At 36.3% G+C, this 27956-nt stretch overlaps 1 protein-coding gene across 1 annotated transcript; it reads right to left on the bottom strand.

Moving 5' to 3' along the window:
- MFSD11 (major facilitator superfamily domain containing 11) lies at positions 1-27906 on the bottom strand. Its single transcript, XM_025172250.2, has 15 exons — positions 26669-27906; positions 24107-24258; positions 23814-23987; positions 22068-22123; positions 21188-21295; positions 20458-20537; positions 18247-18343; positions 15151-15209; positions 13384-13522; positions 12605-12645; positions 12118-12183; positions 8945-9070; positions 7727-7901; positions 6254-6389; positions 1-5031 (listed from the first exon to the last, which is right to left on the bottom strand). The coding sequence occupies exons 3-15, from the start codon at positions 23907-23909 to the stop codon at positions 4867-4869; spliced, it is 1344 nt and encodes a 447-aa protein (XP_025028018.1). The 5' UTR covers positions 23910-23987; positions 24107-24258; positions 26669-27906; the 3' UTR covers positions 1-4866.
- Positions 27907-27956: the final 50 nt, after the last annotated feature.

The following is a 27956-nucleotide window of genomic DNA, read 5'->3' as shown; positions in this document are numbered from 1 at the left end:
AAGCCTCTGAGGTTTTTGAAAAATATATTTATTGATCTCAGTTCAGTTTGATTTCTGTAATCATAAAAAGAAATAGGCAGTATTATTTTTAAAAAGTTTTTCAATCCACATCATGTAACTGAGAATAGTTTTATAATTTAAAAATTATGAACAACTAGAGGCAACACAACTATGTCAATAAAATCAGAATGGCTAGTCTGCAAAATCATTTGGCTGGACATAACCATTTGGAACAGCTAAACAAATATGCCAATATCTAATTGCTCAAACTAATCACCTTTTCAGCCAAGTGGGTCTTTTTTTTTTTTTTTTAAAGTACCCCAGCTCCTGTTAATAAGCTTCTATATCACCTGGATAGATGTAATTAATATTGGCACCAATTCCGTTTTTACAAAGCCTGTGCATTAGGGTCTTTGGTAGTTTTGCTTTCTGCCAACATCCAGAACCAAAACTGTTATCTCAAGTACATAAATAACCACTTCTGGGTCAAACTACAGGAAAACTGATTTTTTTTAAAATCAGGGTAATTCGTTCTGACCATCTTTAGCTCTCAGATTGTGATGAAATGGAATTATGAAGGCCAGGCTCAGGGAGATAAACATTTTCTTAGCTCCCCAGAAGAGCGTGGGAGGAACAAGAGGATGAGACTGGCACCTCCCTGAGGAATTCAGGGAGTTGTGGCTGGCTGACTTTGGAAGCTGGGGTTTCAGTCTGGGAAGATTCTTGCTAGAGGTTGTAGCTAATAAACACAACTGGACTGAATTTGCATTGTCTCTTGGAGTTCCTTGGGCTACGCCTGACACAAATCCATAAACATGATGTTGGATTACATACTTACAAGGAATAGTTTTGCTTAAAATTACTTGGTTTTTCAGCATTTACTTGTTTGGAACTAAGGAACAAATCAATTAACCCTGTCATCTGTAATCTTCACATGGAGTCAGAGTTGGGAATATTTTAATGTTCCTGGTTTTATGAAGCAAAATCAATTCTGTAATTCTTTCTGCTGTGTATAAACTAGCAGTTTGAAATCTGTTTATAAAAATTGCCTTGCTAAATGGCAAAACTTTAACCCAGCACTTAGCATTGACAGATATATCTCTTAAAAGTGATTAGCTATTATGGCTAGACTACTAAGTAAATATAATTCAGTATCAATGCTGCCATGAACTGAGATGTACAAATAAGTATATACTGAACATGGAAACCATTTACTGTTTTTATCTAGTATTGTCTTTTCGCATAGTACTGTTTCAACAGAATGGTATGCAAAAATATTGTTTTGTACACAAGTTAGCAGCAACAAGGTTTTTGAGGCATCCCATTTTCAAGAACTGCATCTTTAAAATTCAGTAAGCACTCTGCAACATCATATGAATTGCTCATTCTATGACTGAGATAACAGTTGTGTTTCTAGAACTGAACAGTTCTTATGTTCCTTTATAGCTGACTTCAGAGATGTTCTGCATTGAGAATGCCAAATGCTACCTTATGAGTTCCACAATTAGATAAGATAGAAATATTCCTCTAACCCTAACCCATATGGAAGGACTTTTAATTTGCAGCTTATCTTATCAAACCCTTTTGGAGCATTAAGTAAAGCGTTGGTCGAAGACTTACTGTTTGCCTTTCGAGTTACTCTGTCATCACGCTTGCACATAACCAGAAAGAAAAGAACCCAGAGAGAGAACTAAGGATACATTACCCCCGGGGGTACCCATCATAATATAGTAAAGAAAAATATAAAGAAAAGACTTCCCCCTTCATCACAAGTATAAACAATTTTAGTAACTTATCACCTTCTCTTAAAATACAAGTGATCTCTTCTTCCCATCTCATCTCTTATCTATAAACAAATCCTTAAAACCTCGCCATTCAGTCCTGATCAGCAAAAGTCCATTAAGGGTTACCAGAGATAACAACATATCTACTTTAACCTTGATCATATAACCAACTTTATATTCCTTCCTTTTACTTTTAACAATCTTGATCCTTCAAATAATGTCCTAGAATTTGATTTTTTATTTTTTCTTTATCCCTTCTCACAAAATTCTTGAAAACTTCAACAAGTCTCTTTTGTAAATCCAATATAGGAAAGTTACCCAGACCACTCTTTTGGTTTGTTATTTGTATATCCCTTTTAATTTTTAAGACATCAGCCAGTTTCATTTGTATATCCAGTATAGCATCTTTATATAATTCTTGTAATTATCAATTTTAAGTCCACTTTCAGATCAGTCTCAGTCTTGTCCAGTAAAACTTGTTCCTCTTCCATAACATATTATAAACATTATCTATAATGGCAGACTCTTTTAAAATTAACTTCTGGGTCCATTGTTCACAAATATCATCCAATGTTAAAGTATTTTGTTCCATTCTGTATTAGTAAGTCAAATTTAAGTGTTCTTCTCCTTTAATTGTAATCTTAGTTCCTTCTGATTCCCTTTAGTGGCCAACCTTCAAAGTCCCACCCTATCATATTTTTTTTAAGAATTCAAACCAACAGTATTTTCCCACTGGATTATTATTAATTTCAAAATCTTATTTCAAATCCATCTGGACTCTTAGTCCATTTGTAACTTTCCAAAATCAGCACTCTAATCACTGTTTTGCTGTTTACTCCAAAAAATATTTTTTTAATCCTTAAAGTTGTATTTCAAACTTCTTTCATTAAGGATTGAAGGAAACTCACCAGGTGTTTTCAAACTTGTCGTTTTGAAGGTTTCTAATTGCTGAAAAGCAGTTAATCAGCAATTTCCAAACATGATTAGAAAAGGAAGTATGTGAATCCTGTATCCTTTGAAAAGGTACCAACCCCAGTTTGAGTTAAGATGGCTTCCCTCATCTCCCAGAGCGCTAAACACACTGGAGACCACTGTCTGGTGGTCTCCTCATGAGGAGCAACTGTCTGGAGTACTTGTGGGTTAGGGTTGTGGGTTAAGTCCTCCCCTTGTCTGGAGAGGAATCCACTCGCCGGCTCTTCATTCCGTCACGTCAACTCTACTCTCAGTGGAGCCATCTTTAGTTCACCATTTCTTCCCTGGCAACCAGATTGGACAGCTCTTCTGAAGCAAAGCGGACTACAGACAAAAAGCTGAATTGAATCTGTGTCTATTATTCAATCAAAGAACTTCTAGTAGATCAACCATATGTTTTAACTGATTACAGTGCAATCCTACATGGAACTAAGAAGCTCCTCTGAATTCACTAAAGTTTGCTCCCAGTCCCAGATGAATATTGACTGCAGTTTGAATCTATATAGATTCACATGTGAATTAAAACAAGAAAAAAATAATTTTGATTAATCAATCACGTTATAGGTATGTTACACATTTTTGTACCTGGCAAAATATTTGTAGGGATATACATTCATAACCTCTGTATGCTTGTCTCCAAAGTGAAATTATGGCACTAAAATGTAGTGTTTAATGAATTCAAGCTACAAACTGATGGCCTAATTAAATGTTTAAGAATCATACTTGTCCTTATACTGGATGGGCAGTCGACAGGTCCAGGCTTTCAAGTTATCCCTTTTTGTGGCTCTTTAGTCTTTTCTTCTCATGACTTTTAAAAACTGATGAGAGTTTCCCACTATTCTGAGTTTGGAAATACATTAAAAAGCTCTAAAATATGTATATAACAGTTAAAATAAAGAAATTCCTCAGAAAACCAACCCCACCTCCGTGTATGATGCAGTTCCACCCATTTTGCAGCCATCACTGTCACCCCAAACATTAAGTACAATCCCAGCTACTAAAAGGTCAAGCATCCTTATTATGTACTTTAGTGCCATAATTTAGCTTTTCTCATGATGTTCAGTTTATCAATACTATCTAGATACAAAACATTCCATAGATTAACTGTTCTGTTATGGGTGGTCCATGTCCAGATCAGCAACGTGCAGATTTCAGAAGAAATATTTCAGAGAGAGACAGCAAGAAAAAGCTAAGATTATCAGCAGCAGTGCATGGCAGGAAGGTAGGGAAAGGAAGTAACTAGGAATATGGGTGGGTGGGTAGATGAGTAGACCAGTAGGATACCCTGTACTTTTAGCCATGGAAATCAGTGATACCAATTAAGGGGAGGTAAGGAAAGGAAGGTCCTATGAAAATCGAGGTTGGATATGTCACACTTGAAAAAGAAATCAGTGGCATCTAAGGGGAAGTAGGAAAAAGGATATCCTGAGAAGATCAGCAAGCAGGCTAATATACAGCCTATACATAGGAAGAAAAAGATAAAGAAGGGCAAAGTGCCTGAGCTGTGCAATACTTTACACCATAAACCCCTCCAGAATTGTTTCAGCTGAAACCCAGAAGAATCAAAATGTTCCAGGTTTCAATTCCAGCAAACTGCAGTCTATCCAGAACTTTTTGTCAGAACTTGTAAAATACAATGTGTTTATTTCAGCTAGGAACACACTTTCCATTTTCCATATCCCCTTACTAGAAATGCAAAATGATGCATTTTACAGGGGGAAAAAAAAAGGAAATAAGAGAATGTATGTGTGTGTGTATGTGTGTGTTAAGGTTGCAATCCTATACCTAGTTTCAAGTCTCACTGAATTTGATTAGAGTTTTTTAAGTAACCACATGTACAAGGTTGCATTAAAAGAAGAGTAATAGTAGAATTTCCATAATGGCTATTCTTAAAGTCAAGTAGACATGATAAAAAAGAGTGCCTCTCTGTCCCCTCCGCAGGGTTCTTTCTCCACATTGTAGTCTGTAATTTCTATCACTACTGATTGATAAGAGAACAAAACCTTTTAGAACTTTGGTGTTAAATATGTCTATATTCTATAATGAACAGGGTATTAATCTTTCCTATAAACTTGGACTACTGTGCCTCAGGATGACCACACTGCATTTATCAAATGTTGTGATAACCTGTACTTCTGGCAAGAAAGGCTGGTGCTTCCCATTCCACTGTGAAAAAAGTAATTGTCCCAAAAAATCCAACAACTGCCATAATTAGAAGTTGCCACTGAAGAAACAAATAGTTGCTGTAGAAGTAAGCAACAGCTGCACAGACAGACTGAAAAGAAAAAACAGAGATGTTATAAATACAAGCTTAATGACAATCCAATTCAATTACAGCCACTGATTTTTAATGCCATCTCACCTCCACTTTTAATTACTGGAGCATAAACTTTCCCAAGCAGGTTTCTTTACAGAAGCAAATATACTTATTCCAAACTGGACATGCCAATATACAGATTACTTATTGTGAGAGAGTGTTGTTTGTGTATACCAAATCCAACACAGTATTTCATTGTAGATTGAACTAGGCTGTTCATTCTCATTCTGAATCTATCATTTCCATTTTATCCATTTTGTTTTTTAAACTGAATTCTTTATATATACTACCAATTTTGCATTTCATTTAAATATTTAATTTATTAATGTCTTGGGGCTAAATAATTTGGAGTAAGCCCCAGTGAGATCAGTAGGAATTACTTCTGAATAGAAAAATATAAGACTGCATTGCAAAACACTAAAAAGTATTTTCTATGTATATACGCCACCTTGAACTCCTGGAGGAAAGGCAGGCTATATATCTAACAACAAACAAAAATATACCTCAATGGACATGTTTCCACTTTTTGCTACCGTAACACCAACTCTTATAGTTCTCACTTGATAATATCAGACACAGTCAGAAATTAATTCCACCATCCCTTTAATATACTAATTTTTCCTAGCAGTAAAGGGGAAAGTTTCCCTCAAGTTATGCTCAGTTCTTGATGACTCAATAGATACATCCATGAAATTCTTTGGCAACAGTACAGTAATACAGTATGGTATAGTACTTCTTCCACAATGTGGTGAAAGTGGGTGGGTTTTTTTAGCCCAGTCTACAGGGATTTCTGGTGGTTCCTACCCAAGTGTAGTCATGCCTAATTGTGCTTAATGGCCAAGTAAGACAAGATCAGCTAGGTGCTATGATGTGCTGAGACACTTTATTCAATGAAAATGAAATAATTATTAGGTTCCTCCCCTTCTGGTGTAGTGGTCAGGGCTAGAATCCGGGAGACCATGAGTTCTAGTTCTACCTTAGGCACAAAGCCAGCTTGGTGACCTTGGGCCAGTCTCTCTCTCTCTCAGCCCTAGGAAGGAGGCCAGGGCAAACCACTTCTGGAAAACCTTGCCAAGAAAACTGCAAGGATTAGTCCAGGCAGTTGCCAGGAGTCAAAAACTGACTTGAAGGCCCTCCTCCTCCTCCTCCCCTGGTTCTGCCACTTGGAAACAGACATTACCTGAATGAATTTAAATATTGCAAAGGCAGGTGCACTGTCTTCAGAATATAGGAATCCCAGAATACTAAGGAGTTGAGTATTGAAACAGCTATCTCCAAAGCCCAGTAAGAAACTGCAAAAAATGGCCACTTCTTTGCTGAAATAAAGAAGCAGCGAACAATAAACTCATAATTATAATTTAAAAACAGTATTATGTTCAGTTTGATCATTTCTCATTTTTTCAGGATTGAGAAATACAAGAGAAAGGTGGCCCAGATGATAAGCAAACAGATGTTTCATTTCAACATAAGCATTTTTAAAAGACAGCTTTTCCCAATCCAGTCTTTTCATGTATGGTCTATTCCCAACACAGCTGTATGTCACAAGATTGGGGAAAGCCATTTCAGAGTATTTCTATATTTTATTTATTTATTTTATTAATTTATATAGCTGCCCATCTCAAATATATGACTCTGGGTGGCTCATAAACAATTAAAAACAATATAAAAACACCAAAACCATACAAAAAATGCAATTTAAGAATGTTATAGGGTCACTATTCTCTAATACCACCTTCTCTCAAAAATTGCATAGCATTTGTTTGTACATAACCTTTCACATACATTTACAAAATACTGGAGAACAACGGGGTTCCCTTCCTATAATTCTTACAGCCTTCAATATGCTTTGATTGGGGCTGCTAATAGTGTTCTTTTAAAAGGGTCACTGATTTCAGGTAAGGCCTGATAATCATCAAAAACAATATGCCTCTTCCTCACAACACCGTTATGGCATTTTATGTCAAACAGAAAAAGATTGCTGTCGTTTTGCTTTATGGAGCTCCAGTACTCAAACAGAACGGGTTCAGATTCATCCATTTTGCACCAGAGAAGTGCAAATCTACTCTGAATTATCCTGTGCCACTTCAGGATATCTGTGCGTGTGATATAGACACCAAATTTAGATTCTGTTACCATTTGATTAAATTAGAGTTTCTGACCACCTAAACCATACACTGTCTATTAAACAAGATTCATAATTCATTTCAGAATAGCCTGGAGAAATTAGCTTAAGGTACCTGAAGGAATCATTTAGCTATAGGTTCACCTGAGCAAAATAAAGCTTAACCCCCACCACCACCATCAAACAAAGCTTGTATGATTGAAGAATTTCCAGTTATGAAATTCTATGAAATTTCCAGTTCTGTTTCATAATAGGGAAACACAATTGCAAAAGCTACTACAATAGAGGAATTTCAAATTGAAAGTTGGATCTTTCATCTTGAAAAACAATCAAAACATACAAGAAAGATCTTCAGATGCTGGTAATTCATTAGAGCAAAGGTGACTTGTTCCTGAGGGCAAAAAAACCCCAACAAGCAGGCAATAATTCAGGATTCTGTGCACTAGCTACATCTTCAGCTTACTGCTTCTGCAAAAATATACATAGTTCTCGCCTAAAAATAAGCTGAATAGGAGAAGCAAAAATATGTACCTTGGTTCCATGAATGCCATGCTATCTGTTCCTTCCATGGGGGCAATAGGTGCATCATTTGGTATGTTATAGAAAATCAAATAGAAAGCTATGAAATGGACCACAATGCCTAACATCACCACTGGGTTCCTGCCAAATCTGTTGTTCTTACTTAGGAGGCCAAAGATTCCTCCACCTGTAACAGTGAATATATAATTATCAGTATGGAAAATTAGTTGCTTTAATACAGACACTCACAGGACAAATTAAGAAACAAGATGTTTACTGCAATTGTTAAAAGGAAAGTGTTTTCTTGAAAACTAGTTTCTTAGGATTCCTGCCATTAAGGAATTATCTGAACTGGAACAGTTGGAACCTATCTTAGCAATATTACAAATGTCAATAGCTGCCAGTATTTTACCAACCATAATCCATGACGAGGTGCTTTCAGTTATGATAACCTGCTGGTGGCACTCTCACTCTAAAGAGATCCACTAAGTGCATACTGTTATATGTCAAGCAAGATCTTATTTCTCTAAAGCATATGAGTTACTTTAAATGGCTGCTAATTTATTTGATTTTTTTCTTTAGCTAATAATGTTTATAGTTTGGTTTATTATATTGCCTGGAAAGTGCCTACGAGTGAACTGGTGTCACAGCAAACTGGAGCAAGTACTATACTAATGATAACATTACACTGGAATAACTGAACCATGCTATTCTATCAAAACAATACACCTGCTTTTTATACTGAACAGATGCTTGTATCCAAACTCAAAGTCCAATACCAGAGAACTCACATATTCTATAGTGAGTACAAAAGGAAGAAGGCAAAGAAAAAAATTTAAGACAACCTTGTTCATGAATTTAAAGCAAAAAAACAAAACAAAACAAAACAAAATCCTTTGAGAATGGTCTGGGGAGTCTTATTTAGTTTTTGTTCAGTTGTTTTGCACTAGTAAGGTTCTGAAGACAACTGTGGAACCAATCTGTGATTGAGGTGGCATACAAGTTGACAAACAAATCAGTAACAGTCCTTGCTGCTATTTCCTAGTGGAACATAGACAGAGTGAGACCTACTTGCTTAGCCATTCCTCTACACTGAAAGTTTAACAACTGATTTTGAACAGTCTATTACCTTAGTTCATTGCTGTGTTACTTTATCTACCTGCACATTATACAAATTTATTTAAATGTCAGAAAATATTTCCTATTATTATAGTTTCAGTTTAAACTCACCTAATATTTCTCCAATGCCAATGAAAATACCGGAGAGTCCAATAAGACTTTTTTCTTCAGCACCAAATTTCTTTACAGCACCTATACAAGTTCCATATACTCCAGTGAAGAATGTTAATTCCAGACCTTGAAAAACAACATTATTTCAGGCATTATTATATGCAAGTATTTTATCCTTAAGTACAGTCCTTTCAGAGGTGCCTTCAGTAAGAAAGGTTTCAATGATAATTATGTAGCAAAATTCTCATACCCCAATGAACTCTTCACAAGACTCAGTTTAAAAAACCAAACACCACTTATTAGCAAACAACGTAATTCACAGATGGGCAACAGAATAGTGCATTTAAGTACATTCAATGTATGTAATACCTTTATACTAGCTGATGGCAGATCAGTTAGCTGTCTTTCTATGAGTGGATCAAAATATTCTGGCCCCCAAATTACTGTCTTCAGAATAGGGTAGGCCTCTTTGAATACAGAAACTGGCTATCCCTGCTGTTGTAACTACACAGTAGCCTGACAGATGATGAAGGCCAGAATTAATTGCATTTCTGCCATAAATATTCCCCAAATTCAACAGCTCTGTTCCAAAGTAAGTAAAGACATCCACAAGTTGAACTTGACTCATGATGACTACTTGGACATGTCCATGCAATTTTCTTGGCAATAATATAGGATGCTTATTTTTCAATTTCCCAGTCTAGAAGATAGCCCTGCGATTCCTGGAGATTCCTACCGAGGCCCAATTCAGGTTTGGCTTTTTTGAAATCAACCATTAAGTAGGTGCTGCTACCTACTGTGACAAATTATAATATACTTTTCTTAATTCAGTATATTTGTAAGTATACAATATCACTAGCAGAACCAAGGAGCTGGATTATGCCTTTCTAAAATTAAGAGACTGTTTTAATTCCAAAGATTTATTCCAACAATGTAAAGAGATCCTAGATAAGAATTATTATAATCCAGTTCTAAGATAAAATTGTAAAAAGGGAACAAACTGTATAAATACATTTCAAATTGACCGCAGCTGTAATAAAAAATGTTTTATTAATTTATGCCATAGTGCAGAAGAAATTGACCAGTGTGGTATTCTAACATCAAGAAGCAGTAGGTAGTAAGGAAGCGAAGTGTTAGGATTGGCAAGAATGTTTGCATACAATACCCTCATAATGTCACCAAGGTTTACAATAACACTGGTGTTCACATCAGCCCTGAAAACTAGCATGCCATGTGTGTGAGATATATTGTATGTATAACTTGAATTTCCTGGATAAAAATCAGATATAAAGTGAATGAAGCAACTGCAATTTTACCAACTTGCAGGTAGGCCTCGGATTACGACAGCAATTGGGACTGGAATTTCCATTGCTAAGTGATGTGGTCATAAAGTGTGACATCACACGATCGCATTGCTTAGTAACGGCAATCCTGGCAGTCCCAGCTCCTATCATTAAGCGAGGACTGCATTGGTTGTTAAGTGAGGACCTCACATGACCTCGCTGAGGAAAGAGGCACTGAAATCGTGTCAGGCAAGCAGGCTGGAGGACAAAAGCTACGGAGTACAGCTGGGTCGGCACCACAGGCAGGCACTATGGAGTGTGGGCAGGTGCTAGGGGCAGGCACTATTCAGTGTGGGCAGGCGAGTGCCACAGACAGGCACTATTTATTTATTTATTTATTTATTTATTTTCAGACTTGTATGCCACCCATCTCCCCCAACGGGTGACTCTGGGCGGCTCACAATAATAAAAAAGAAGAAAAAACACAGGTCTCTCCAGACATGGATACAATCTATAAATAATTTAAAAACAAATATTAAAAATGCCCTAAAAACCTCCTATGATTTTAGCCCTAAAAAACCTGTAAGATGCTGGGGGGGGGGGGGACAACCCATCACGCCACCAGCCATCTCCACAGGTGCGGGCCCCCCTCTGGCCCCCAGGCCTTCTGGCAGAGCCAGGATTTGATCCCTTTCCTGAAGGCCATGAGGGAGGGGGCACACCACACCTCAGGAGGCAGGATGTTCCATAGGGCGGGTGCTGCAGCAGAAAAGGCTCTCTGCCTAGACCCCACCAATCGAAATTCCTTGACTGGTGGGGTCTGCAACCTGCCCCTTCTGCTGGACCGAGTGGGGTGGGCTGAAATGACCGGGGCGAGGCGGTTACTATGGACTGTAAGTGGGCAGGTGCTGCAGGCGGGCAGGTGCTACAGTGGGCAGGTGGGTGGGTGCTACAGAATACAAGATCCCCATGCCGTCCAGGGGCTCCTCAGGACAAAAAGCAGTGGGAGCAACTTGCAGAAGCAATTTGTGACCTCCTACCAACTTCCCCATGGACTTTGCTTGTAGGAAGCTGGCAGGGAAGGACACAAATGGTGATCACGTAATTGCAAGTCAGCTGCCAGGTGCCCAAATCGCGATCACACACCCACAGGGACACTGTGATGGCTGCAATTTCAAGGATTGGTTATAAGTCCCCCTAATTCAGCACCATCATAACTTTGAATGGTCACTGAATGAATGGTTGTAATCCGAGGACTACCTGTACAACTGTATTTCTTATAGTACTGGAAAAAGAGTTAGTGAACATTTAGACTACTCTGGTAAAATTTTAATTTCCTACAGACTTGGGAGCCTGGTCAGAAGCACCTCCCAAATATCTACTGATAATGATATTGTGCCATCGTATCAGTTACCATCATGGTTTGAGATAAATATCAACAAAAACACTTGGTTCCCAGTTAAGAAAAGGTTTGCTCAAAGAATACAAAAAGAAAGTTAAATATGCTAAAAGAAAAAGTTGATTTATAGGGTTATAACGCAAAAAGTGTCAGTAAATGCACACAAAGAAATTATACAAGTAACCTTGGCTTTTTTGGCTTTTGTCCAAAAAAAAGACCTTTAACAATTAGTACTTCATTATAAAAATAGTTTTTTAGCTGCAAAGAATTCTTAAGAAAGTTCTGTATAGTTTCCTCACAATTTCATGGAATCACAATAACATCAGCTAATGGAATAAGGTCAGAAAGGAAGATCACTAATTGATTTTCATGAAGAAACCAAAGACAATTGACAGGACAGAAAACATTTAGAAAAAATATAGTGACATAAAAATGTATTTACAAGTCTCTACAAACTTCCAAGATTGATGTTTACACCCTTGTTCCATTACCTGTATAGGCTGTTGTGACACTAAGTAGCAAAATCTCTTTTGTAGCACATAACTTGAACGATCTTTCTACAAAGACAACAAAATGAAAATATTTTAATTAAACTAGATCCAATGAGAATTCTCATTGATTTATAAATTCAAAAATGGGGAACTGAGCTGAACTCCAATACCCCTTTCTTCCGCAATCACAATGAGCTCTTCTCTGTTAGTACTCACATAGTTTTGTACATGAGTACAGGCTGTGGGACTTAATAAATCAGTGGACTATCCCAACTTTGTGAGCCAAAGCAGGACAGGAAATTAGTCTAGCTGTACCTAAAATAGGCAGTATTACAGAATTCATAGCAATGTTGCTACTAACTATGCCACTGCTTCTCTGATGAGGGAAATCTTAAAAACAGCTACAAGGAATTATAACCATTTGTATCTGACTCTTGCTGAGCATGTCAAAATGCCCCGGGTACTTTTTCCTTGGAATTTTACTTACTTATTGCATCCATAGCCCTTGATATTTTGCTTTGGCCAGACCTGGTAAAACAAATATTTAAAATGAAAAAAAAATGTAATATATTGAGAAAATAATCATTATGTTGTGTCATTATTGATGTTTTCTTTTACTCAGCACCACTTGCCATTAGAAATCAATATAGGAAATACTGATTCAGAAATAAACCATTGACCTAAATTATATGTGCATTAAACTTCTGCCATCACTTTTTTTCATAAACTCCCCTTACATATCAAATTAGATCTGCCCAGAATCATATGGCTTAAACATATACCAATGCAAGTTAATTTATCCTACATAAATTATGTTTGTAGCTTTATATAAATTATCTTGTAGCTCTACAGTTCCAGACATTTTAAATCTAAGCATACTTCCTACTCTGGATAACTGGGGCAAGTGGATTGTTCCTAGTTACAATTCTTCTCTGCAGTAAATACAAGCCTCCTGTGATGGAATGGACTTATGAAGGCCAGACTCAAGGAGATAAGCGTGTTCTTAGCCCCCAACAGGAGCATGGGAAGTTCAAGAAGATGAGGCTGGCACCTCCCTAAGGAATTCATGGTGTTGTGGCTGGCTGGCTTGGGAACTAGGGTGCAGTCTGGTGAGATTTCTGTTGAGGTTGAAGCTAATAAACACAACAGAACTGTATTTGAATGGTCTCTTGGAGTTCTTTGGGCTGAACCTGACACTCCTTTCTTATTCAAAGAGAAGCAGAAATTGTTGAACTAAGAATATGCTGATCAGCCATTAGCACCTACATGCTATCTACAATGTTTTCAGCAGTGGTTTCCTCTTCTTCTGAATTTGATTCTTCTGGAATTCTAATGAGAAAAAACAAAACGGTGCCCACTAGACTGATCACTGTTAGAGAGATGAAGACAGTCCTACGGTCGCCTTCTGCGGAGAAGGAAAATAGCATGTTATACCTTCTTCAGTAAACAGTGCATTCTTTCAAAGTTGCCAAAATATTCAGGACATTTTTCAGACAAATCAAAATATAATATAGAGAGCAACATTTACATTCACACAAATTTCAGTAAGTTTTCATGAATCAAACCAAATTTCTGTATCTGAAGATAACTATGAATATTAATGTATTGTTTTAATATGGTCATGAATTGGTTACTTAATTAAGGATATCTTAATTAAGGTTAAGGAAATTAATTAATTATTAGGAAATAAGGCAGAAAAGCATTCAAACCTATCTAGAATATGCAGAGGAAGAGATCTCAGCAAAAATACACTGATAGTTTTAAAAAGGCATAATAATACTGTCTCTGTATCTAAATTCCTGTTTTACAATATTATAGGGAAGAAATTATCTTACCAAATGCAGTGCTTTCACAAGTTTTTTTTTTAAAGAAACAGCTTTAACGTTAATAAAAACAGACATTTCTAGTTCTCTCAACTGCAAATATAAATGTTAAAATATGTATCAGTTTAAAACTTCAGCCTTCAGAGTAGTCCGACTGTACCTGCTTTCTCTTGCTCTCTATTCTTCACTGGCATAGATTCTATGCCTTGTCTTTTGGCTTCCTATAGTCATTGGTCAGTACAGGATGCAGGTTTTTGCAGCTATCAAATTTTAAGAATGCAATGCTTTATTATATATACTTTTTAAGAAAGGTAAAGACAGCCACAGGCTGAACTAGACTCCTGGTTAATTTGATGCAGTTTACTTGGCAGCACTACAGAAGGCGTTTGCTGCTACCTTCCTCCAGGATGTTTTCTCTCACTTCTCAGTCTAGCCAACAGCCTTGAAATTCTCAGCTACTTCCACAGGCAAGCACTGATCAGATATGCCTGCTTAGCTTCTAAGATCAGCCAAAGTGCTGTGGCTGTAGGATTAAACCTTAAATGAACTGAAGTAGGTATGCATTTGATTACAGTATACTTCATTGAGTTAATAATCAGGCAGACAATGAAGAAAAAGAAATGGGGACAAATAGGAAATAACAGGATGCCTTTTTAAATTTTAAATTTTTTAGTATGAATTATACGAATTGGCATTACTCTTCAGGGTTTCACTTTTTCTTCAGGGTCAATACAAAATATTTTTTTAAATGGAAAATGGCAAAACCTTGTTCAAATAAATGCTTATCAACCTGTACATATGTTAAATCTCTTAAATCATGCAATGTACAGGTAATATCATAGAGTGAGACAATTATTTCTGCTCTCCCCTACCCCAGCCAGGATTTGAACAAACCACCATTGGTGTAGCTTAGATTGGTAGATAGTTGGTTGGACCAAGGTGAAATGGAAATGGAAGAAAAGAGTGGGAAGGCATTTGCTGGTCCACTTCAGGCAGAAAAATACTTCCACACGAACTTTGTCTTCTCTCATCCAATTGCTGAGGCAGTGAATTAGTCTTTTCCTCTATGTATAGATGATTAAGGATCAAGGAAGAAAGCATGTTTTAAAATGGGATTTGTAAGATATACAGTGAGATACAGTAAAAACGCAAAGACTGAGAGAGTAGGCTAAATTTACAGCTTCAAAAGGATTTTATGAACAATACCAACCTGATATGTAATTTTTCCCTTGCCAGGCAAAATATATGTAGAGATTTCCAAAAAACAAGCTGTAAACAGAAGATAACCAGTGGTTAATACATTATTTTTTACACAAGCAGAAAAAAGGGAATTGTAGTTCAAAACAAGATTGAAATCTTAATAAACTTTAAATAACCTCAAAGATTTCTCTAAAATTATGTTGACACTGCAAGTAGATTCCAACATACCCAGTCAATAAGAGTATAAGAACTCATCTTCCCAAGATATGCATGTCTTTCTTTCATTACATCAGCCTTCTTCAAACTAGTGCCCACAGATGAGTTGGACTTCAATTCCCATAGTCCCACAATCAGTATGACTAGTGATCATGATAGCTGGTAACTATGAAAACTGAAGGGCAATGCACCAAGGTTACACTAGGCAGAGAAGGTTCCATGACAATCAGGGAAAATTCACAACATAATGTTAAGGCAGACACATATCTTGCTCAATAAGAACCAGACTAGAAACACGATCCCAATGGGGGAAGCTACAAAAATTCTAAAATAGTCCCCAGTTTAAGAATTAGTTCTGTTCCCAAGGTCTGTCCTTAATTCAAATTTGTATGCAAGCTGGAACAGTAATATTGTATAATACTGTATAAGTAGCATTGCATAACTAACTCGAATCATTATGTATTTAACTCAAATTTTGTTACCGTAGGGTGTGTTCTTAACTATGGGTTGTCCTTAAACTGGGCGTTCTTAACCCAGGGACTACCTGTATTTGGAAGTAGGACATAACTGCAAAGTTTAAAATAGATGAAAAAAAGATTCTGCATTTGATTTGGAAATTAAAAGTAGGAATGAACACAACTTTCCACCTGTAATCTGCCCCTTTTACATTGTGATTTTTTTTTTCCTCTACAGATCTCAAAGTTGCTTTAAGAAGCTCATTTGTTTCTGGGTTCAATTTAAAATGCTATGTTAAACTTTACTAATTTATCCATGAACCAAGGTGGCAGAACCTAGCTGACTTTGGCTAATCTTGAAAAGCTAAGCAAGGTTAGACCTGGAAGTGCTGGACAGAAACTACTTCCAGAGGGCTGCAGGCTAGACTGGGAAAATAAAAAAAGCATCTTTAAAGAAGGTATCAGCAAATATGTCTGTATTATTCCCCAGAAAACTACACAAACATGTCCATGAGGTCACCAGTTGATCTCAACTCAAAGAAGATATTGTTTAACTACGGTATCTTTAGAATCCTAAATTATCTTGGAAATTCACAGGGTTTTGAAATCACAACTCTAGGCACCACACTCTGTATTGCCTGTGCAGTCTTCCCAGGGCTGCAATGACAGTGGAATTTATTCTTGATAATAATCCCTTCTGTTTCTTATCTATAGATAGCTGATAAGGAACATTTTATTTTGGCTGGCACATAATCTGTGATTGCTTTATCATTTTAATCTTGTTAATTGTTGAACAGCTTACAACATCTGCTTTTTTGTTTAGCTGCTGTTCATTTTAACTGATGTGTTGCTTTTTAATTATTTTTGTCCTATCTTTTTATGTTTTAATCTTTATTACAAGTCCCTCTGATTATTATGCTTAATAGGAAAGCAGAATATAAATTATAAAATAAACTTCCTTTCAGGGAGCACCAGGTAGCGGTAGCATACATGTTTCCCAACTCCAATCAGAGAACATTCTCATTAGAATCATGTAAGTGGGGCAGAAAGTAAGGGACTAGTCTCACACTTGACCAGTAACCATCAGCTAAACTAGAAGCTGAATTTCAATTTCCCTGATCTAAATTAAAGCAATCTAAGCAATCCAGACACAAAATACATTCTAAGTTGCGCATGCTGTTCATACTCCCTAACTTGTCTTAACAATAAAATCATGGAAAATTCTGAATATCTGTCCTCAGATATTTTCCTATAACACAGATGAGACAGTGACTCAATACAGATTTAGAACAAACTACTGTTCCCATTTGGAACTATTTAAATGATAAGTGGCATGGAATGCAGAACTTGAAGGGAGCTGTGATTCCCGAAAGCACATTTCCTCTGTAAGCACCAAAACTGACAGCTCAATTTGTGAGTTGCGCCTTCACAGTCCTGCTTTAAATATACAGAGAACTACAACCTAGTCACATTTGTTTCCCAACAAAAGGTATTTTAGTATTACAGGTAGTCCTCAACTTATGACCACAACTGGGACCGGAATTTGTCACTAAGCAATGCAGTCGTAAAGCAAGATGAGACCCCTGCCACCCTTTGCCCCAGCTGATCTTCACCTTCTTCTTGCTCGCACTGATGAGGCATGCCCAGCTTGGCTGCTGGGCTGGGCTGGGCTGGGCTGGGGCTGGGCTTTGTACTGTGCTGCAGCTCTGGGGCTGCTTCTTGCTTTTTTTTTTCACAGTGTGAATGGCAAGCCTCAGCCTGGCCCAGGAGGCGGTGCAAAGGGGCTTTTTGGCGCACTGCGGCTCTGGGGCTGCTTTTTCTTTTTGCAATGTGAATGGCAAGCCCCAGCCTGGCCCAGGAGCCAGGCTGGGCATACTTCATCAGCAGTGGGAGCAAGAAGACAGTGAAGATCAGCTGGGGCGGCAGAGCACAGGGGGCCAAAAGGGCATAGATGGGGGGGAGATAAGCGGGTGGGGAGTTGAAACGCCTCTGTGGTCGTAAGTGCGAGCGGGCTGCCAAGCACCCAAATTTTGATCATGTGACCACGGAGGCACTGCAATGGCCATAACTTCAGGCACAAGTTGTAAGTCCCTTCGTTCAGTGGTGCTGTAACTTCTAACGGTCACTGAATGAATGGTCATAAGTCAAGGACTACCTGTAATACCATCTATGCACTTTTTGATGTTGGGTGATTTCATCTTCCCTCAGCTCCTATTTACCCCCAAAACTGGTGGATTCCCAATCCTCCAGAATAAATTTGGGGGCAAGTGGAAGATGCAAAAGGGAGAGGCCTCCTTTGCAGCCTGTGCAGTTTTATTTCATTTGACAGCACTTAATGGATGATTTTGGGACCAGTATTAAAGGCTAATTTCACCCTTATTTCTACAAAGATATACTAGATGGATATAACCAAAAGCAATAGCTTAGTTACTTACCTGGATTGTAACAATGCCCAGAAAATTCCACTGTTTCTGCCAATTGTATTTTCATCTGAATTTATTGTTAGGCAATTTCCCTGAGCAGTCCACAGTACTGAAAATGTAATCAGAGTGATTGTAAACAAGAAAAGAAAGTTTCCTAAAGTTTGTTAATATTGGTATCTGAAAATGTTTGAGTAACATAGCTTATAATTGTAGTTTTGGGATGCATTTCAGGGTTGCTTCACAAATGCATACAGCTGACACAAGTTTAAGTATTCGAATAAAAATATATTATGTAGATATGACAAAAATATATTATTAATAATTATATTAAGGTATCCTGGCCACTTTCCAGTAATTGTTGTTGTGGACATATTTTTAAGGAACAAGAATTTCTTTGATACTTATTACACATTTCAGACAACAAATCTACATAATGCATACTTTATAAAATACAAAAAGTATTATTGTTCAAAGTGAATGCCATTTTAGCTACAATGTCATCGTTGTAATCTTGAAATGCATCTCCCAAATACGACTCAGTTCATCTTCTGCCAAGCCTCATTTCTAAATCACTTTTGGAATTACTTTTATACTGCTTTTCAAATATTAGGATCCTTCAGAATGGCTAGTTTTATGCCATTCACTGGGTGTGTTTCCTTCAGTCCTTAACAAAAGAACCTTTAAGTGCTAGTTTAAGGACTTAGAAAATTTTTATTTTTTGGAATAAACAGAAAAAGGGTGATTCAAGTGATTTTGTAAAGTTATAAATGGATTAAGGGTCCAGATGGACTTGAAATAAGATTTTGAAATTAATTATAACCCTTCCCATGGGAAAATGCTTTTGTTTTGAATTCTCTTAAAAAAAAAATTACAGGATGAGACTTTGAAGGTTGGACACTAGGGGGAACTAGAAGGAATTAAAGATTACAATTAAAGGAGAATAACATTTAAACTCAACTTACTAACACCAAATGGAGCAAAATACTTTTAACATTGGATGTACTGAAGGATATTTGTGAACAAAGGACTCAGAAGTTAATTTCAATAATGTCTGCTATTATAGATAGGTTGTGCATAAATGATCTTATGGAATTGGAACAAGCTCTACTGGATAAGACTGAAATTGATTTGAATGTGGATTTAAAAATGACAGACTACAAGAATGATATGGAAAAAGATGATACACTGGATATACAGATGAAACTGGTTGATGTCTTAACAGTTAAAAGGGACATACAAATAATAAACCAGAAGAGTGATTTGGATAATTTTTCTATACTGGATTTACAAAAGAGATCTGTTAAAGTTTTGAAGGATTTTGTGAGAAGGGACAAAGAAAAAATGAAAAGAAATCAAGTTCTAGGACCTTATTTGAAGGGCTCAAAGACCAAGATTGTTGGTACAGGGAAGGAATATAAAGTGGGTTTATTTCATCAAGGTTAAAATAGATATGTAGCTATTTCTGGTAACCATTAATGGACTTTTGCTGACCAGGATTCAACAAGGCTTTAAGTTTTTGTTTATAGATAAGAAATGAGATATGGGATGAAGAGATCCTTTGTTATATTTTAAAAGAAGGTGATAAGTTACTAAAATCATTTATACTTGTTTTGATGAAGTCTTTTCTTTATATATTTTTCTTTTTCTTTACTATATTATTATTTTTTTTCTTTTTATTCTTTCTTCTTTTCTGCACTTTCTATTTTTGTACTCTTATTTTTTTAGTTTGTATTTTTTCAATTGTAATGTCTAATAAAATTATTACAAAGACTTGGGAACAAAGGCAACTTAAGAGATTGTAAGCAAATCTGAATCTCACAGAACTGACTTCTTGGCTAATGTGCTTGGCTAATTAGCTAATTGCTAATGTACAATCTTAAGTTAAGATTGTAACTTAAGAGGAAAAAAAGTAATTCCAAGTCCCACTGAAACTTTTCTTCACAAGGCTCTCTGTGTAATGTTTCTAATAGTTAAGTACAGCTTACTACATTGTTAATACTGGGGAATGGGACATATTGCTTGCATTCCTCTGAATGGAAAATGAGAAAAGTGTGGGAAAGCAAACTGGAAAAAGATCCATACTACTCAGAATCAGCCTAAGCTCACAGTCCCTCACCCAAATCTCATGATTCCACCCAAAAGTCTAACTCCAACTGAGAAAAGCCAAAACAAATTCCTTCATACAAATGAAGAACACCTTTCAGATTGAGAGGAAGAGCTTACCAGCAGCTGCTATTCCAAGGAAAACTGAGGCTGTGTAGAAACTCCAAGTAGAAGGTTGGATAAAAACAGCAATATATAAGCTGAAAAGAAAACAGTTTTAATATGCATGATGCCATGCTCATGGTTCTTTGTAAAATAATTTCTATCACTAGTTGGGAGTTATCTGTACTTGATAATTTTCATTTGCTGTTACCTCTGCCAATTAATTCTGAATCCTATCTTATCTGCTTACCAGATATTTCATTATCTAGATCAATTTTTTATTCCTACTTAAATTGCCAAAAAAGAAACCCTGGGGAGACAGCATATTTGAAATAAAAATATTCATTACACTGAAACACATGACGCATTATCTTAAGAATACAATCATTATTATTTTGTTACTTAGTTTCCCACTGTTTCCACAAGAAACTCAAAGTAGATTTTTATATCCACAGGCCTTGGGAAGTTAATTTAAACTGAGAACAATGAGTCCCCAATGAGTTTAATGGCTGAATAGTGATCTGAATCTGGGTTTCTTCTTTTCAAAGCCAAAAATATTTTTAATTCTCCTTCCTCCTATCACTTTACTCCAAATTTAAGTAATTCTAACACCAGCTACTAGAACAGCAGTAGTTATATCATACATTCCCCGCTAGTCAATTATGTACAAAACAACAGCAGTCTTCTAGTGCAGGTAAGTAAAAGTCATCACAAATTAAATATCAGGAATTGAAGCAATTTTACTTACCTATAGAAGATACCACTAATGAACATGGAGAGTTGCGGTCCTATGATTGCAACCACTGAAGGTGAAATTATATTTGATGCTGAAAATACTCCATAAATAACAGCCATACTGCACAAAGCAATAACAATGATTATCAAATAATTAATATGTTTTGAAAACTAAGAGAACAATCAGGAGCAACTTTTTTTTTTAAATTCAGGTAAAGGTATACAAGATAAATCTGTCAATGTACACACTTTGTTTATGTATATATCCACAACAATTTTTCAGGCACCATGGTACTACCGCACTGCTACACTACATCCACACAGGTATCTGCTAAAATTATTTTACATGAAGATGCAAGAGTGCTACCTTCTTTTGCATCTCCCCCCCAATCCAAATTTTACCCATGGGGATTATGTTGTCTGTATGTTTATTTTAGATTGTTTTCCTTTGGAGATGAGATTTCAGAGATAAGTGTCCTGTTTTTAGCTTTAATAAAAAGAATAAAGTAAAAAATAGTTAAGTACAGCATGTAATAACAGGGTGAGGTCACAAAAGATAGTAAAAGTTTTTAACTACAGTTAAACTAACTGTAATTCCCCCAGATCTCCAAATGGAAGTTCCTTTAAACTAGATTTAGTGAAAACAAGCCAAAATCACTATATTGTTCCTCAGCCTGTCTTATTCAAATCATAGTTTGAACTTCACTGGGATCTTTGCTTAATTTACAACTGAAGCAAGAATTTCTGAGCACACAAAAGAGGTAGATAAGGGGGAACTGGTAAGTCTATTGTGCCTCATTCTCATAAGATGAATTCTCCTATTCCATTATACTTGAACCCAGTCATAAAATGTAGCTCAAAAGCAACAAGTTAAAAAGACCAGCATAAAGTACCTTGTGTAGCCACTTCCATGAAAATCAGTATGGTTTAAATTTGTAATAACAGTTTGCTGTAATACAAATAAATTAAATTGTTAATGATATGAACTATTATCCAGATTGGTTTTAAAATACATAACAGACCTGCAAGGCAGTATAAATACAAATATTAAACATGCCTGTTTACAGTTACTTGGACAAAGTTCATAGAGGACTTTCACAATTAATAACCTAAGTAAATCAGTTGTCTTAACATTGAATTTGCCATGGAGAAAGATACATTAGAAAGTAAAAAAAAGTCAAAATCTAACCACATGTTTTAAATCCACTTTCCTTCTGTTAAGGGCAAAATGTATACTGCTTGGTAAAGAGGTGTGCCCAAATTTGCATTTACCTCCAGAAGATAAAGTGAGGAGCATCTGTAGCAGAGACTGGGATGTGGGAAGTAGCACAGTAAATCCCTAGTTTTTGGTATAGCAAGTTGATCCTATGCTGAGAGATCTGACAGACAAAAATTTTTTTTTTTTTTTTTTTTGGTTTCCATATCACCCCCCCTCAAAAAAAAGCTTCTTACCTAAAATCCTTTTTTTTAATACAATGGCACAGCTGGTAAAACTAGACTATGCCTTTATCATTCCATCATTAGACGGTAAGTCCAACTTTTAGATAATCTTCTGATTTATTGGCTAGACCCAGGACATTAGAGATGGCACATTTAGCCTGACTGTGCAAAGCCAAGGCTGGCCTTCCCTTATCCTCCATATTGCTCAAGACGAAAAGGAAAAAGAAGAACAAAGAGGGCTGCCTAAAAACATCTAAGCAGGAGGCCCAAGTATTCTCTTTCCAATCACAATTCCTCTGCAGATAACTAGAAACCAAAAGTTTATCCAAGCATGTAATAAGTAACGAGCCAAGCTGACTGTATCAGTTTTATTTAGGATTCTGTGGTGACTGTTGCTTTTCCTCATTTGCCTTTCTTCCCCTTTCCCCAATAAGCTCCTTTTATATGTAGAGATCTGGCTTCCTTGTTTTAATAAGGGAATTCCTCATTAAAACCTTTCCCATATGCAAGATTGTACAATTAACTCCTGTGTTTCAGGATTGGCATAATGTTGTTAAGATCTGAATCTCTGGGCTAAAAGTTAGAAGATTCAAAGCATATTCTTTTTTATTTTCCTAGAACTAGACTGAAAGGAGAAGACTTTGGTAGAATAACTAAAAAGTTTCCAGATGGATAGACTTGGGTGTATCAGAGTATTTAGCATGACTGGTGGCAATTGATCCTAACATTTTTTAGCGGGAACCCAAAATAGAAATGGCCTTCCAGGTGGCTTGAATTACTATTTCGCCTAGCACAAAGGAAAGAAGACTCTGTTTTAAAATTATGCTTTCCTGGCAATCAGAAAATTCCGTATGTTGCAATAACAGATAAAAGAAATGAAGAGAAAAGGATTGCAAACATTGAGAGACAACAGTATTAAATTCTGAAATATCAATTTTTCTGTTGCATCAAGACAATCATATGCTTTTTTAACTTGAAAGCAAGTACGTATGTTTAACATTGCAGTTTAATCACATTCAAAACAATGAAATAAACTACAGGTATATAAAGAAGTAAATTGCTTCAGCAATAACTCTAAATCAAGTGATAGAAAAAGAAATAACAATAGGGCAAAACAGCTCCAAAGGAAAATAGACATTTAGACAGAAGTGACATGAAGCCAATCAGTGCACATAGGGAAAAGAAGCATTTGCTCTTACCGCTATATTTCCACATGTTTGGAAAGCAGTGAACATAAACATGAATGCTATTCCTAAAACAACGATGTTCAATTGTTTTTTTAATTCAGAATTCATCTTGTATTTTATCAGAATGCTGTCAGACTAAATATAGGGAAGCATCTGTCTTTCAAGCTTCTTCCTTTTTTTAAATTTCTGAGAAAGGAACAAAAAACACAAACTCTGCATTACTGAATTAACAATAGTTTTCTGACAAAACAAAGCAGGAACAAAATACCAGCCAATAGGATTTAAAGATTATCAAGAGTCTTTACCTTTCAAATGCAGAACAGCAGCAGATTCTCCACAAAAAAGAAACATTCTGCTCCTGATCTTCACTTATTACCATGTAATGGAATCATGGATTTTGACCAGAATACCACTTAGCTGATAAAAGGAACAGCTACAGATATTATTTCCATTCATGCTAGACAGGAAATAAAGAAGAGTTTACAAATCAAGTCAGCTGATCAAATGAGCAAAAAAACCCCAACCCTGATGAATTCTGGGAAATGCAGTTCAAAGAGCTATACACTACAGAAAAGCATGAACAAAATACTGTACGATGTCATTGCTGTACATTGTGTTTTTTTCATTTGCCAGGACATTTTGAGAAAAGCTTGTTCTCAATCATCTGCTATTTGATAAAGGGAAATATGAATTGATTTGAATCATTATGGAACCTCAGCTTGAAAATCAGAATGAGTACACCACAAATTCATACACATCTTCTAAGTCCCATTGAATTAAATGGGATCTATACAGCTTCACTTTTATGATGGCACTTGCAACCTGTATCTCTGAGAACATAGTTTTAATTTATTGCAGATGCTGATTACAGCTCACATCATCCAGTAACATTCAAGGAAACTATGTGGTAACTATGAATAGTTGTATAGTAACTATGTTTCTTACAACCACTAGTAAAGAATAGTGTTTTTAAAACGTTTCCCACACATAAAAATCTTTGTTTCAAGGAGAGAATTCTGCATGATATGCTAATTGTCTAAATATAAAAAGCTTTTAGTGGGTATTTCAATCAGTCCACTTCATATTGTTTGAAATTTTATACCCTGATAGAAAATTATATCATTAAACTCAGATACAGAATAGTAATAGTAGTTCTGGTTAAGACCTGGACTAAGAAAATGCAGGAACAGAGGCCCACTTGATCACAGAGCTCAGAGAGTGATTTTGAGCCACCATCTCTCAGTTCAGTTTAACTCACAAGATTGTGAGGGTGAAGTCAATAAGCCACCTTGAGCTCCTTGAAGAAAAGCAGGCTAGAAATGCAGAAAATAATAAACAAGTAACTAAATTTTATACAAGGATTGTTTATCAAGAGAAGTTACACAATATCATCTGCATTATAAACAAAAAATACAGCAACTGTATCCACAGGTGCCTGTGGCCAGAGAATCAGGTTATAAATAATAAAAATAAAATTGTATAATAATGAGTATAAGCCCCCCAATCAAAATGTTACTATCATGGAGCCATTAAAATAATGCAGTTCTGGTCAAGAAAAAAAAGGTAACATTCCTAGATACATATATCCTCATCTTAATATATAAGGCAAACATCATGCGAAATCCAATTAGATTGTGTTTGCGGTTTCATTTCAAATTTTCAATTTCCAAATGTGAGGTTCAATATTAACAAGATATACCCATTTTATAAGCTACTGTAGCCAGTTAACAGTAACAAAGTAACTAAGATAACACCTACATCTGAATAACATTTATTTTAAGGTGGGCATTCAAGATTATTAGTCAATGTTATAGACTATAATCAAAATAAGGGCAGCCTTTCCCAATATTATGAATATTTCCTATACTGGTTTTAGAATTCTGAAAGATGTATTAAGAAGTTACCCTGAACATAGTGTGGGGTATTTTCAAGAAAATATACATGGACCTTGCACTCATTTACTTTCTCCATTATGGACTATGGAGGCTTGCTTGTGTTGATAATGTGCACTCCTTCTACATTATCCCACTGCATTAGAAATTACTTTATTAATCTACTTTTGAACTCAACATTAGTTCAAATAGACTAAAACTAAATCTCCCATAAAGATTTTGGCGACAATAGAGCAAATCATGCTGAATAAGAATAGTATACTTTGATTCAGCAGAAGATTCACAAAGAGCAGAATGTTACCTATGCATCAGCCTGGGAAGCATTCTTTTAAAGCATGTCCCTCATTTTTATGTATTGCTCCTATTCTAGTTCATTATTATTCCATAAATCAAACTTAATGTTTTTTATGTTTTACTAATTCAAATAAACACTTCTAAATATTCACTGAGAGAAATTCACTAATAAATATTTTCAAATATCTTATTTTGTCCTGATTTAAAAATAATGCCTTGTTAACTCACATTGCCCCAAGAAAATATTTTCACATTAGTTTAATTCTAACCACATTAGTTCAGTGTACTGGTAAACCTCTAACCTCAGTTTTGTGGCCAAAGGACTGGTAAAGATCGATTTATATTCCAACAGAAAAAAAAGACAGTGCTAAAGAATGCTCAAACTAGCAAACAACCACACAATTGTTGCTAACTGCTACATTGCTAACACTCAATATTTAACAATCCAGAGTTCAGTAATGCTTGGAGTTGCCAGATGTGCAAGTTGAATTCAAAAGAGGCAGGGACCAGAGATCATAATGCCAACTAAAGAATTTATATGATGACTAGGAAAACTACAATTAGAACAGAAGCCACTAAATGGTTCAAAATTGGGAGAGGAATGCACCAAGGCTCTAGAATATGCTGGACTAAAAGAAATAGAAACTGGAAATAAAACTGCTGAGAGAAACATCAACCAACCTCAGATACGGTGATACTACTTTGATCGCTGGAAACAAAAAATTCATAAGAAAACCTGTTGAAGATAAAGAGAGTGCAAAAGCCAATCTGCTGCTTAACATTAAAAAAAAATACTAAGATTATGTCAACAACCAATGCCCCCCCACTACTAGGAAATCCCATCTAAGAGGATGTAAGTTAGGTTGGGGGAAAAGCCTACCCACAAGTAGGAAACAGCAAACTATTTTGTATCATTTCCAGAAAACAAGAGGCAAGCTTGTCTCACACAAATACTATCTTTTTATACCTCCTCCAAAAACATTGCATAGTATCCATTCCCTGGAGTAAACGTACAAGAAAAAAGAGCCAGTTTGGTCTAGTGGTTAGGCTAGAAACCAGGAGACTGTGAGTTCAAGTCCCACCTTAAGCATGAGACCCGGATGGGTGACTTTGAGCCACTCTCTCACAGCCCAACTCACCTCACAAGCTTGCTGTTGTGAGATAAATAGGAGGAATAATAAAGGATTTTAAAAAATCTAAAAAAAAAAAACTACACAGCACAACGTCCTTTTCTCATTTTAAATAAGTTTCCCTGACCCACAGATGATGGCTTAATATCCAGCCTGATAATGAGCTCTGAAGATATTAGCATGGTGCTTTTACTACTGTACTCATTCTTTGTTTCATTTTCCTACGTCTAGGATCTTTTAACAGCCAGAAGAGCTGCCACTATACTGCAAGAGTAGCCAATAGAGGCTACCCCAAAGCAAGAGAAATATCACCCTTGAAAGAAAAACACCCCGACTCTCATTCAACATGAACCACAGCAAGCGAAGCAGCCATAACCCTTCCCGCCCAGCCACCCCCTCCTTCTCGCGCTTCTTCGCTCGTTTCGTTTCGCGCGCCCCAGTTACACGTTACGCGCGCGCTCCCGCACTCAATTAGTCAGCTTCCTCTCAAGCTTGGCCGCCATTTTAAAGACCGAGCTTCTTGTCTTTTAGCAAGTATTTACGACGCAAAACACTTAACGGTTTTAAAAATCGACACGTTGACTGAATTATAATGAATGCAGTCTGTTACATCTTTTTCAGAATTGCAATTTTGAGGGGAAATTAACGCTCCGCGGCCTTCCATGTGAGAAGCGTAAACAATCGCTTCCGGGTTCCGCATTAACGGCAGATAAGCGTTCGAAGCCGATAACGAGCCTATCATTTCCTTTTCTTTTTGGTTGGATGTCAGTCGCTCTTATCAGTGCCCTTTAATATCTTCTTTTTCCTTTGGCGCAACAAAAATCGAATATAATTTGAAT

This window comes from Python bivittatus, unplaced genomic scaffold, assembly GCF_059951505.1.
Source record: "Python bivittatus isolate LINGU-HERP-01145 unplaced genomic scaffold, Pbiv_v1 ctg000080_np1212, whole genome shotgun sequence".
Taxonomy (NCBI): Eukaryota; Metazoa; Chordata; class Lepidosauria; order Squamata; family Pythonidae; genus Python; species Python bivittatus.
The sequence above is the reverse complement of the archived record's forward strand: the minus strand, read 5'-3'. Positions and strand labels throughout refer to the sequence as shown.

Bases quoted from the DNA above. Each gene is read 5' to 3' on its own strand.
- MFSD11 (XM_025172250.2), bottom strand. From the start codon at position 23,909: ATGAATTCTGAATTAAAAAAACAATTGAACATCGTTGTTTTAGGAATA. The intron at 12,646-13,383 runs GTAGGTGCTAAT...TTGTTTTACCAG, and splicing joins GAAAACATTGTAGATAGCAT to GTCTGGCCAAAGCAAAATAT. The intron at 5,032-6,253 runs GTAATGTCTGTT...TTTTCTTTTCAG, and splicing joins CAATATTTAAATTCATTCAG to TCTGTCTGTGCAGCTGTTGC.